Source organism: Saccopteryx leptura, chromosome 1 (assembly GCF_036850995.1).
Source record: "Saccopteryx leptura isolate mSacLep1 chromosome 1, mSacLep1_pri_phased_curated, whole genome shotgun sequence".
NCBI lineage: Eukaryota > Metazoa > Chordata > Mammalia > Chiroptera > Emballonuridae > Saccopteryx > Saccopteryx leptura.
The window spans coordinates 177,576,688-177,590,646 of NC_089503.1; the positions used below are offsets into that span (position 1 = coordinate 177,576,688).

The 13,959-nt window shown below is 46.1% G+C and overlaps 1 protein-coding gene across 1 annotated transcript in view; it reads left to right on the plus strand.

The window, feature by feature from the left end:
• The window catches only part of LOC136388174 (kinesin-like protein KIF28P), an 80,550-nt gene that overhangs the window by 48,050 nt on the left and 18,541 nt on the right, over positions 1–13,959 (plus strand). Inside the window, exons 6-12 of the mRNA XM_066360145.1 lie at positions 321–475; positions 4,510–4,621; positions 8,192–8,259; positions 8,575–8,684; positions 10,029–10,150; positions 12,543–12,633; positions 13,602–13,656. Coding sequence (XP_066216242.1) covers positions 321–475; positions 4,510–4,621; positions 8,192–8,259; positions 8,575–8,684; positions 10,029–10,150; positions 12,543–12,633; positions 13,602–13,656 — 713 coding nt within the window. The remainder of the gene's footprint in view (positions 1–320; positions 476–4,509; positions 4,622–8,191; positions 8,260–8,574; positions 8,685–10,028; positions 10,151–12,542; positions 12,634–13,601; positions 13,657–13,959) is intronic.

Sequence of the window (13,959 nt, forward strand, 5' to 3'; positions counted from 1 at the left end):
TTGCAGATTTCACAATATTTTACATTTAAAATGTTTATTAACTGTAGCAATACCAGAGCAATAATTGGTATCCAATAAATCACTATAAATAGCTTTGCAGAATTGGAAAGGGGCAATTGAGACACACTTGGGCTTCGTACTGTACTATTGTAAAATGTCATTGTTAAAAGGATGGCATTGTGATTTGTAAGTTTTATTATATCCTTTTTTTTTTAGTGTGAAATGAAATTAGAAAAAAGTATTTTAAAATGTAAACTAGACTGACCTCCTGGGTAGCCTGCTACCTCTCTAATAGCATGATGTGTGTTGTCTTCCTACAGGTTTTCCCAGACAGAGGCCTCACCAAACAGTCCTGCATCAATCTGGTGGATCTGGCTGGGAGTGAAAGGCAGAAAGCCTCAGGGTCCGAAGGAGACAGACTGCGGGAAGGATCGCACGTCAACTTAAGTTTAACCAATTTAGGGAATGTTATCAGGTCAATAATCAGTGAAGAGATATTTATTAGTGCCATAAAGTGGCTTCAGATACCAAAAATTAGATCAATCATAGGTTTTGACTCATGCCTGTCTGGTCCTCCGAAATGTTTTATTTTAAACTAGTTAGTTCCTTTTAAATAAAAAGAACACTAATAAAACTACCACTCAACCCAAGAAATAGTTAAATACTTGGTGTTACTTTCCTGTGCTTTCCTTGGAGGTATCCATCATCTTGAATTTTATGTTCATCTCTCTCTTTCTCTATCTCTTCCTCCCTCCTTCCTTCCCTCCTTTCCTTCTTTCTTTCATCCTTCTTTGTTTTATCATATGAATATTATTATTTAGTAGCACTCATTTTTGAACTTTATAAAAAGGAGTGTAAAATATATTGTCTTCTGAATCTTGCTTTTTTAAGTTAGGGTATAAATTAAACTAAATACAATGCACAAACTTTAAATGTTCAGCTTAATGAATTATATGTGTTATCACCCATATCAAGATATAGAATATTTCTTAAATCAACAAATAACAAGTGTTGGCGAGAATGTGGAGAAAAGAGAACATTTGCCTGACCTGTGGTGGTGCAGTGGGTAAAGCATGGACCTGGAATGCTGAGGTCACCAGTTCAAAACCCTGGACTTGCCTGGTTAAGGCATATACAGGAGTTGATGCTTCCTGCTCCTCCCCCCTTCTCTCTCTCTCTCTTTCCTCTCTCTAAAATGAATAAGTAAAATATATTAAAAAAAAAAAAAAAAGAAAAGTTAACCCTTGTGCACTGTTGGTTGGAATGCAAATTGATGTAGTTACCTTGGAAAACAGTATAAAGATTCCTTAAAAAATTAAAAATGGAACTATTTTTTGACCTAGCAATTCCACTTCTGGGTACAGATCTGAAGGGGGGGGAAATGCACTCCTATATTAATTGCATTGTTATTTACAATAGCCAAGATATGGAAGCAGCCCACATTCCCATCAACAGATGAGTGGATAAAAAAGCAGTGGTACATATATAAATAGAATATTACTCAGTTATAGAAAAGAATGAAATCTTACCATTTGCTACAGCATGGACTGACCTAGAGGGTGTTATGCTAAATGAAATGGCAGACAGAAAAAGAGAGATACCACATGATTGCAATTATATGTGTGATCTAAAGAACAGTATAAATGAACGAAGAGAATTGAAAGAGACCCATAAATACAGAGAACAGACTGATGGCTGACTGAAGGGAGGAGCGCTGGGGGGCTGGGTGAAAAGGTGAAGGGATAGAGAAGCACAGACTGGCAGTTACAGAGTAGCCGCAGAGTGTCAAGTACAGCATAGAGAATATAGTCAACAATATTGTAATAACTATGCATGGTGCCAGGTGGGCCTTTAAAATATCAGGCAGATCACTTTGTCAAGTACCTGACTATCAATCTACTATGCTGTGCACTTGAAACTAATAATAATAATAATAATAATAAAAGAAATACTAAATATAAACCAGACTTGAAAAATAAAATGAAAAAATAGTAATAGATAACAAAACAATAATGGGAAGATAGAATAAAAACTAGATAAAATAAAAGTGAACAAGGAGGAGAGAACAGGGATAAAATTTTGACTTCTCTGAACAGATTTCATTTTAGATTTCACTTTCAAACCAGGTAAATATATTAAATACTTATAAAACAATAATAAATTTACACAGGATTTTTATAAATAAAAGCCAGGTGAAATAAAGGGAAAAGAAAGATTTAGAACATTTTCAAGACCTATTAAGCTCCCTTCTAACCGCTCCTAGCTTTCACTCCCACCAAGAGAAACTGATCTTTGTCAGCAAAGATTAGTTTTGCCTGATACCATGATTATGGTTTATATTTTGCCTTTTTTGTTTTAAGAAAATTAGAGTCAGAAAGGTATCTCCCTATATTACACGTTAGTTCCCATCAAACTGGAGTTGGTTTCAGTGTATATAACAGACATTCTTTTCTTTAGTTTTTTTTTTTTCTTAGTAAGAGAGAGAGAGAAATGGACAGACAAGAAGGGAGAGAGATGAGAAATATCAGTTCATAGTTATGACAACTTAATTGTCCATTGATTGCTTTCTCATATGTGCCTTGGCCCCAGGGGCTCCAGCCAAACCAGTGACTCCTTGCTCAAGCCAGCAACCTTGGGGTCATATCTATGATCCCACGCTCAAGCCTGTGACCTCACTCAATCTAGTGAGCCTGTTTACAAGCCGGATGAGCCCAAGCTCAAGCCAGTAACCTCAGGGTTTTGAACCTGGGTCCTCAGTGTCCCAGGCCAATGCTCTATCCTCTGCACCACCACCTGGTCAGGCTCATTAGTTTTCTTATAGATGATCAGTTTTCCCAGTTACATTTGTTGACTTTTCTCTCCTTTCGCCAGTGAGCTGCTATGCTGCCTCTGCCATATACCAAAGTCCAATACACACTTCACTGTTTCTTGTCTCTTTGATCAGTTGGTCAAAGTCTAAATATCATAAATACTTTACTCTCTTCCTCGATAATACACAGATCCTCATCCTACATATGTAATTGTTGATATGTGATTCAATTCTCTTCTTCTTTTTATTTTTTTAAGATTTTATTTATTTGGCCCTGGCCGGTTGGCTCAGCGGTAGAGCGTCGGCCTGGCGTGCGGGGGACCCAGGTTCGATTCCCGGCCAGGGCACACAGGAGAAGCGCCCATTTGCTTCTCCACCCCTCCCCCTCCTTCCTCTCTGTCTCTCTCTTCCCCTCCCGCAGCTGAGGCTCCATTGGAGCAAAGATGGCCCAGGTGCTGGGGATGGCTCCTTGGCCTCTGCCCCAGGCGCTAGAGTGGCTCTGGTCGTGGCAGAGCGACGCCCCGGAGGGGCAGAGCATCGCCCCCTGGTGGGCAGAGCGTAGCCCCTGGTGGGCGTGCCGGGTGGATCCCGGTCGGGCGCATGCGGGAGTCTGTCTGACTGTCTCTCCCCGTTTCCAGCTTCAGAAAAATACAAAAAAAAAAAAAAAAAAAGATTTTATTTATTCATTTGAGAGAGGAGAGAGAGAAGGAGAGAGAGGGAGAGATAGAAAAGAGAGACACAAGGGGGTGGAGAAGGAAGCATCAACTCTCATATGTGCCCTGACCAGGTAAGGCCAGGGTTTTGAACTGGCGACCTCAGCATTCCAGGTCAACGCTTTATCCACTGCGCCACCACAGGCCAGGCTCTCCTTCTTTAACCCCAAAGACATTACTACTTTATACAGTGTTTAGTTACATTATTTTGGGAAGAAAATTATTCACTTCTTAAATCTCAGAGCTGCTAAAATCAATTGTATATTCTTTAGCATTTCCTTAGGGATTTTCTGCTGATGGCAAACTCCCAGTTTTGTTTCTTCCCCCAATCTGCTAGGTTACAGTTTTAGATTTCTTTTCTCTGTGATTGTTTCTCACACAGGGCACAACCTCCCCCTCCTCCTCACCATCTTCAGGGCAGCACTGCTTTCTCTGTAGTCCCTGGAGCGGGGTGGGGACAGGGACATGTTCTTCTCAGTCACTCTTATGTCTGGTGCTGTAGTACTATGGGGTCCTGACTTTCTGGGCTGTTCCTAAGGCTGTGTGACAAAGGCAGGAAACAGACTGAACCCCTTCCCCACTCCTCTCCACACCCTATTGCCTGCCACCCTCTTCGCTGGATCCTAACCCTTCCCTGTACACAGATCCACACTAGCCCGTGGGCTCATCAGGGTTTCAACACAGGTGTTAGGGGGTCAGTCCTTCAGGTCTGGGCTTCCTCTCTGCTCTGGCTTCTACGGGTCCATCTGGGAGAGAGGGCCTACTGAGCTGGTTAACTAGCTTCAGTTGTCTTTTCAGAAGGTGTCTCACGACTGGGTGTTATTTTGAGTCATGTCTCTGATCAATGAGGGTGTTATTTTGAGTCATGTCTCTGATCAATGAGGTCAAGGAGGAATGTGAGACCCCTCTTTGACTTAGCCCCCGAGAGGCAGAGTTTTTCTGATGCATGTTTTTAACACGCTGTTTTGGGTTTTCTTTCTCTTTCAGTGCTCTGGCTGACACAGCCGTGGGGAAGAAAGTCTTGCACATTCCCTACCGAGACTCTGTTCTGACCAAACTGCTGCAGCCTGCCCTGGGTGGGAACAGCAGGACTGCTTTGGTACGTGATTTTCTTACAACCTTTTAGACTGCTTCAGCCATTATTGTTGTTGTTATTATTACAATTATTCTCCATAGACCACTAACATAACACATGGCACTAACATAGCACATTCTCACCTATTATCTCCTGACTCCTGGAGCTCCTTCTACTATAGTCGTTTAGAGAAAATTTTACATTGATGACTTAAATTTTTTAATTCTTTTCTGTAGTTTTCAGGTTCTCTACAAAGAACATAGTATATTGCTTATATTTTCAGAAAAAAAACTAATCAATTAAAAACAACCAATGTCATATTATTCTAAATCAGCAGTCATTTCATGGCAAAGGTGGAAATTAATTGGACTGTTAGACCCACACAGATATTCACTCTAGAAAGTAGCTGAATCATGTCCTCTCAGCAAAGACCCCAGACTCTTTTTCTTCTTTTCTTTTTCTTTTTTTTTCTTAAATAAGAAGCGGGGAGGCAGAGAGATAGACTTCTCCATATGCCTGGACCAGGAGATCCACCGGGCAAGCCCACTAGGGGGTGATGCTCTGCCCATCTGGGGCCGTTTTTCCATTGCTCTGCAACTGAGCATGGAGCCATCTTCAGCCTGGGGGCCAACTTGTTCCAACTGAGCTATGGCTGAGGGAGAGGAAGAGAGAGAGAGAGAGAGAGAGAAGGGAGAGGGGGAGAGATGGAGAAGCAGATGGTTGCTTCTCCTGTGTGCCCTGACCAGGAATTGAACCCAGGACATCCACATGCCAGGGTGACGCTCTACCACTGAGCTAACTGGCTGGGGCAACCCCAGACTCTTTTTATTTATTTATTTATTTTTATTTTTTTACAGAGACAGAGAGTGAGTCAGAGAGAGGGATAGATAGGGACAGACAGACAGGAACGGAGAGAGATGAGAAATATCAATCATCAGTTTTTCATTGCGTGTTGCAACACCTTAGTTGTTCATTGATTGCTTTCTCATATGTGCCTTGACCGCGGGCCTTCTGCAGGCCGAGTAACCCCTTGCTGGAGCCAGCGACCTTGGGTTCAAGCTGGTGGGCTTTTTTGTTTTTTGCTCAAACCAGATGAGCCCGCGCTCAAGCTGGCGACCTTGAGGTCTCGAACCTGGGTCCTCTGCATCCCAGTCTGACGCTCTATCCACTGCGCCACTGCCTGGTCAGGCCCAGACTCTTAATATTGAGTGTTGACCAAGTGGGTGCCATGTACAATGTATTAAATTTAGGGTGTAGGAAGGGCCAAACTGGGGAAAACTCTGCCTCCAGCCTCGTCCTGGCCTCCAGGCTGCTGTCCTGGTTATAAGAGAAAAGCTCACTGCTGGGACCTGTCATAGGCATCTCTCTTCAAAATGTGGAGGAAAACACATCTCTTCTCTTTATCATCTAATCTTGCCTAACTATTTTAAATATTTCATTCTAAAGCTTTTCTGATTGTGGCTCTCAATGGGACCCCAAGAACCTGGAATAAAAGGTGGCCCATAAGATACCCTCTGAAAGGTAGACTCCAAAAAGGAATCCAACAGGTCTGAGCAGATGTGTGCAAAGTCACCTGAGAGAGAAGGTGACCCCCAGGTCTGCGAGACAGGGCCCTGACGGAGGCATTACAGTGCTTTAACAAACTATGGGTCAGGTAGGACGTCATCAGGCATCTCAGGAGGCAAATAATAAAGAGAAATTGCAAAGCCAACATCCAAGCTCCAGCATCTCTGTGGCTCCCATCCCTGTTTTAGCATATTTATCTTAAAACCTCATTTTTCTTTAGCATTACCAAAGTAGAGATAATAACAGCCTCCCGTTGAAAATACAGGTGGTCCTTGACTTACAATTGTTCAATGTGTGATTGTCCGACTTGATGATGGTGCAGAAGTGGTATGCAGGCAGGGAAGTTGTTATCTTTTCCCTGGCCAGTGATGTGCAGGGCGCCTCCACCCAAGAGGCTGGGCAGCGAGCGGCAGCTCCATCAGCCACACAGCCGCGAGTATACAGGACCAGTGTGTATTGTGCTGCATTTTTCTGCATATTGTGTTTCGTGTTTTCGCATCCCACCATGTTTACAAAATGCCTGCCTGTGTCTCCTGCCTCTGGAGAGAGGAGGAGAAGGAAAAAGGCAATGACTCTTGAGATGAAACTCAAGAAAACTGCCCAACTCTAGCCTCATGTAAGTACTCCGGGCACATTTAAGCCAGGCTGGGCTAAGCTGTGATGTTCGGTAGGTTGGGTGTATTAAATGCATTTTCAACCCACAATGGACTTATCAGGATGTAACCCATCCCAAGTTGAGGAGCCTCTGTATTGCTATGATGATTAAATGCAGTATATAAAAGAACAAGCTTGGCCCTGGCTGGTTGGCTTGGTAGAGCATCCGCCTAGACTGTGGATGTCCTGGGTTCAATTCCCAATCAGGGCACACAGGAGAAGTGCCCATCTGTTTCTTCACCACCACCTCCACTCTCTTTCCCTGGCTCTATTAGTTGGAGCGAGTTGGCCCCGGCTGCTGAAGATGGCTCAGTGGCCTCCACCTCAGGCACTAAAAAAAAAAGAGAAAAAAAAGGCTTGGTTGCTGAGCAATGGAGCAACAGCCCCAGATGGGCAGAGCATCGCCTCCTAGTGGGTTTGCCAAGTGGCTCCTGGTCAGGCGCATGCGGGAGTCTGTCTCTCTGCCTCCCCTCTTCTCACTAAAATAAAAAAAAAAAATTAAAAAAAGAACAAGCTTTAAAGGCTGCAAAGCTAAACAAAAGATTAGTCACCAGCCTCTTGTGCTCCGGATCATGGCCTCCAGGTCATGGATTACACCACATGGGTCACTCCATGGGTCACCACATAGGCAGTCACATTCCCTCCTGTTCACCCTCAGTGACCCTGCCTACCTCCAGTCATCACAAAGTTTGTTTTCTCATTTGGATTCTAGAACAATGAATCCAAAGTCAATAGCCAGACTTACAGGCCTACAAGTCATGAGCACCTTTTATTTTTTATGAGCAACTTTTATTGGTCTCTGTAATGCTAATAGTCAACTGTCATGTAAACCCTGAGTAAATCTTCCAGGGACTCCATGCTGAGGACCGTGAAAGGAGAGGTCTTCAAGCCAGGTGTTCAAGTTAATCAGGGCTGGTTCAAGTCCCAGCTCTGCCCGTTACTATCTGGGTGACCTTGGGCACATTGCTTTTCTCCAAGCCTCAGTCTTCAGAGTTGTCAACTTTGAACAATACTGTAAATAACACAATGTTCTAGGAATGTTACTACATAAAATTAACAATAACATTAAGCCCCTAAATAAAAAACAAACCCTGGACAAGAATGTGATGTTAAGGGGGGTGGGGGTGGGGGTGGGGGTGGGGGGTGGGGGAGGCGAGGAAGGAGAGAGGGGGTCGGGGAGGGGTGGGGCACAAAGAAAACCAGATAGAAGGTGGCAGAAGACAATTTGACTTTGGGTGAGGGGTATACAGCATAATCAAATGTCAAAATAATCTGGAGATGTTTTCTCTGAACATATGTACCCTGATTTATCATGTCACTGCATTAAATTTAATAATAATAAAAGAAAACCCTGAAAGGAATGCTTTCTTACAGATAGCAGCCATAAGTCCGGCTGACATCTGCTATGAGGAAACTTTATCGACATTAAGATACGTTGAGAGGTACATTTATGAATATTTATTACCTACATAGTTCTAAGTTCTAAAGCTAGCAAGCTCTTCTAGTATCCTGGATGAGTTGGCATATGTTGGGAAGGGGTCCAGGGGGAGGTATAACGAAACGATTTTTGAGAGGAGTGAGGAAATTAAACAAGAAGAAATAGAATTGGGGACTCAGGCCCCACCCTGTGCCTGCCTGTCACCCAGTTCTGGGACTGGGAGGAAGCCTGGGCTCCCATTTTGACCCTTAGAGGTTAGAGCATGCTCAGTGTCAAGGGGTCTGGGGCCTGATTGTGTGTTTCTCTTTGCACTTGAAAGGGCTAAAAAGGTCCGGAACAAAGCTGTGGTCAACACCTCGGCACTGGTGAGAGAGTCGCGGGCAGAGAACAGCAAACTGCTGCTCCGATGTGGACACTCCAGGATGGCAGGTAAATTGAATCAATGCCGAGTCCAAACCAGCCGCCAGAGGGCGCTCTAGGAGCCTTGTCCAGGACATTTTGGCCCTGACTTTGGAAAAACAAAATACAAACAACAACAACAACAAAAAGCACTTCAAGATAAATGTAGACTCACATGAAGTTGTAAGAAATTGTGTTCCTTCCCTTTAAAATGGTCGTTTTAGTCTATTTTATGGCCATTTTTGAGTCCTTAACTTCTACTTGGACGACTTTATCCTCACCAGAGTTGGACCGAGGCCATTTGACTTTTTATTCCACTGATGGCCTCGTGTGATGTTTCAAGAGATGTTTGAAGCCCAGGAAGTGTGAACAGCAGCACCCTTTCCTAAGACAGCTCGACCAGTGGCCGTGCATTACTGTCACCTGGGGAAGGGGCAAGTCATTCTTAAAGTGCCCAGGTGACGCGGCTGTGCAAAATCAGCGAGAACCACACGCGAGTTAAGGCCTGGCTTTCAGAGTGGCAGCACGGGGGTGTATATAATCTCACGTTCATTAATAATTTAGAATGAGATGGATAAAAACAGCAAAATATAGAACTAAGTAAAATTGCCAAAAGCATTCAGCATTCACTCAGTGTTACGGTGAAGTCCAAACCTTCCTATGCCAATGCTCTGGCCTGAGGTCGCTACCCTGCTCTCAGTACCTGGTCCACTCCCCCAGCAGGGCTGTTTTTCCCCAGAGGGACGCTCTGATGGGGGCACTTCTACTGACCAGACACAGCCCTGCGCACTCGGGCACACCCTTGCCCCCCACACGGCAGGCGCCTCCATGCGCAGCCCAGAGTGCAGATCGCCCCATCAGGTAAAGCTCCGAGCCCTACATCCTAACTCACTCCCACTTCAGCTCCAAAAATGCGCTTACTAAGTTCCAGTCCATGCCTATCCTCGTCCAGGCATGGCTGTGCTTGGTCCCAGAACTCTGTACCACTGAAAACTGGGCACGCTTGACCTAAATGGCATCTAACTCATTGTCCATAAGCATAGACACAGACTGTGAAAAACGTGGAATAAATCATTCTTCCTAAATCCCCTGGCCCGAGAGGAATTCCCTCGAACCACAGTATCAAATGGAACTCTTTTCACATGCCTACACGAATAAAAAACAGAACATGCCTCCTCCTACGAGCACCTCCTTGCTCTAGTTTCCTCAGAATTAAAAGGTGATAGAACTCTGCAGAACTTACCGAGTGATTTCTTCACAGGTCTGTACAGTTCGGTCCCCGCCTCCTGCCGAGACCCCTGGGTCTTGACTGAGAACGGGACTCACTGTAGCCTAACCTTCCCCAACCTGTGGCATGAACATCTCCCCTTCCAGAGCAACCAGCCGATTTGCTGGCGGAACTCGGGCTTGGGCCTCACACTCATCAACTGACCTGGGCGCACCTGCTGGAGCAGGCTCGCGAGGAGTGGCAGCAGCACCACGTGGCCGTCGCCCAGGTGAGCTTCACCGCGTGCACCTGGAAGTGCAGCCCACCCTGTAGCCAGACACGCACCGCTGTCTGCGCAGCTGCTGCTCAGGTGGGCGGCTGGGTGAGGGCTTCTTCAGTGAACGGGACATGTGACGTACACTAATGTTCTCGGCAAATTTAGGGAGAGACGGGACCGCAGCAATGGGAAGCGAGCCCAGAGGCCTGGCTGCGTATTGCCGAGCCAGGGGAAACTGGGCCCCTGTGGGGCGCGCGGAACCATGCTGTCTACCCTGACGTTCACAGCTCGCACGCACGTGGGCTGCGACGGGAATTTCGTGCATGGGTCAGGGAGAAGCCCTCTCTGACTCCTGTCAACAAACACTACCACGACGTTACACCCCAAGAGCCACAGGCTGTGAACAAATGCCAAAGTCACGGGCCTGACCTGGCACACTACGGGAGTGGTGGGAGGGGACCAGTCTGACTTCTGAAGGCTCCGGAAGCCCAGGGTGGATGTGAGCCTCTGGCGGGGCAGTGAAGGAGGGAGGCGGTGTATGGCATCAGGGGCCAGGTTAAGTTAGGGTGCAAGGATTCTAGAGGGATGGGCACAACATGGGGTGCACACAGCAGCTGAATGTGTTGTTAGAGTAACAGCAGTTTATGTAAGGGGTAGCTGGGTTTTTGACTCTCACCTGAAAGGGTCAATAGGCATCAGAGTGCAACACAGGATTTGGAATTCTGTGTGGACTGCAAAGTGGGGAGAACTTTTACCCTTTTTACTCTTTTTTTTTTTTTAATTTTTAAATTTTATTTAGAGAATTAACTTTAACATGGTGACATTGATCAATAAGAGTACATAGATTTCAGGTAAACATTTTTTATAGCATTTGAACTGTTGATTATGATGTATACCCATCACCCAAAGTCAAATCATTTTTCATCACCTTGTATTTTTCCTATTCACACCTTCCCTCACCCCCCACCTCCCTCCCCCACTTCCGCCTCCCCCTGGTAACCACTTCACTTTTATCTATGTGCATGAGTCTCAGTCTTATATCCCCTATGTGTGAAATCATACAGTTCTTAGCTTTTCCTGGTTTACTTATTTTACTCAGAATAATATTCTCAAGGCCCATCCATGTTATCATAAATGTCTCTATATCATCATTTTTTTTTTCTGTATTTTTCTGAAGCCGGAAACGGGGAGAGACAGTCAGACAGACTCCCGCATGCGCCCGATAGGGATCTACCCGGCACGCCCACCAGGGGGCGACGCTCTGCCCACCAAGGGGCGATGCTCTGCCCCTCCCGGGTGTCGCTCTGTTGCGACTAGAGCCACTCTAGCGCCTGGGGCAGAGGCTGAGGAGCCATCCCCAGTGCCCGGGCCATCTTTGCTCCAGTGGAGCCTGGCTGCGGGAGGGGAAGAGAGAGACAGAGAGGAAGGAGAGGAGGAGGGGTGGAGAAGCAGATGGGCGCTTCTCCTGTGTGCCCGGGCCGGGAATCGAACCAGGGACTTCTGCACGCCAGGCCGATGCTCTACCACTGAGCCAACCGGCCAGGGCCTATATCATCATTTCTTATGGCTGAGTAGTATTGCATTGTATATATGTACCACATCTTCTTCATACAATCCTCTGTCGAAGGACACTTTGGTTGTTTCTATGTCTTGGTCACTGTGAACAATGCTGCAATGAACATAGGGCTGCATGTGTCTTTACATACCAATGTTTTCGAGTTTTGGGGGCAGATACCCAGTATAGGGATTGCTGGGTCATATGATAATTCTAATCTTAATTTTTGAGGAACCACCATACTTTATTCCAGGCCTTCTTTACTCATTATCGGAACTTCAAAATGTAGAAACTGTCCTCTTTGCGCAATAGCAATCTATTGATACTGTATTCAAGAATGACATGCACTTAGGTAACTGGGGAGGCCAGTACAACACACCAAACCACATTGCCACCCACATCTGCTGTTCTGTGAGCTGGCCAGCAGGACATGTGGAAGACATTTGGGTAGCAGGTCAAATGGAGACCTAGGGAAGGATTACCCACATTAGGTACAGAAGGGGCACCCAGAGACCCCAAGAGCCTGAAGGAAATGGTGGAGGTTGAAGTCAAAGTGGAGGGAACAATGTGAGGGCAGCTGGTAAGGGGACAGAGAGTGGGAAACTGGCTATGCTTCAGAACAGCCCTCTGTAGATGAACTCAGGCCCCTGACCACAGACCTGCTGAGGGTCTCACCCCTGCGACCAGAGAAGCCCCAGCCCCACCTGGCTTTCCTCCTCTCGGTTTGCTTCACTAAAGTTGATTCGACAGGATGTGGGCTTTGAAGAGAAGTGGCTAGGAAAGGAACAATGTTCTCTTGAGTCTGCTGGCCCTGACTGGTGACAGGGACCCTTTCCATTTCTCCTCCAGGAGCGGCAGATGCTGAAGACCCTCCCTCACCTCCTCAACGTCAACGAGGACCCACAGCTCACCGGGGTCCTCAAGTACTTCATTCAGGCTGGTACTTATCCTCTGGACCCACCTGGTCCTGCTCATGCTTCCTGTCCCAAGAGCATGATTCTTTTTTTTTCTTATTCTGCTAAGATATATATATATATAACATAAAGTTCACCATGTTAAGCATTTTTATGTGTGTAGTTCAGTGGCATGAAGTACTTTCCCATTGCTGTGCAACTGTCACCCCATCCGTCTCCAGAACTTTTTCATCGCCCCGAACTGAAACTCTGCACCTATTAAACACTGGCTCCCCATTCCCCTCTCCCCCAGGCCTTGGAAGCCACCCTTCTACTTCTTTTCTCTATGAATCTGAATACTGTAGATACCTCATGAGTGAAATCAGACCCAGTATCTGGCCTTGTGTTTGGGTTCTTTCACTCAGCATAATGTCCTCAAGGTCCAGCCGTGTGGTAACATCTGCCAGGATTTTCTTCCTATTTAAGGCTGGATAATATTCACTTGTCTGTGTAGATCACATTTTGTTTATCCATTCATCCATTGGAAAATGGTACAGAATTACAGTCACATCTAGCTTTCCCCACCATAGCTTTGTGAGCACCCAAGATAGGAGGGGGCTTGGCAAGCTGACAGATGGGCAGGGGTGGTGCTGTCAGCACTGGGCAGCAGCAGAGCCTCCCAGACCAGGACTTCCTGGTGGCCAGAGCTCAGTGCAAATCCTCGGGCCCAGATTCAACAGCTTTTCTTCCTCCAGGATTCCTATGAGGAAGGTGGACCTTTTAAAAAGTTAGGAACCCCCCCATACACACACGCATGCAAATACAAAGACAAAAAGTACAATTATTCCCAAAGTTAGAGTGATGTCCAAGTACCGTTCTGATTAAAACTCCCAGTGGGGAAATCCCTTCACATGATCCTACTGGAGAGGAAATGGTGATCCCCAAACACCAGAAATATTAACTGAAGGTCAAATCCTGAAAATACTTGAAAATAAGTTATACCAATTCTTCTCAGGTTCATGTGATGCTGGTCAGGCTGAGTCCAATGCCCTCACTCTCCAAGGTCTGGGGTAAGTGGACACAAAGCATCTTTGTCCAGCATTAGAGATCAGTGATCATGCAATCTGGAGGGATTCTCAAAATCCATTGAGTCATGGGCAGACCAGCGCACAGATTCTGCTGGGTGACCGAGAACAAGGAATTCCCAGCCCTCCCTTCCTCACTGGCCTGGGCAGCCCGACAGATGCAGACTGGGGTGGGGGTGGGGCGCGCTCTCTCTCTCTCGCGCTCTCTCTCTCTCTCTCTCTCTCTCTCTCTCTGTAGTCCCTCCTGCTGCGCTAACCTGGTTTCCCTGGCTCTGACCTCGGGAGAAA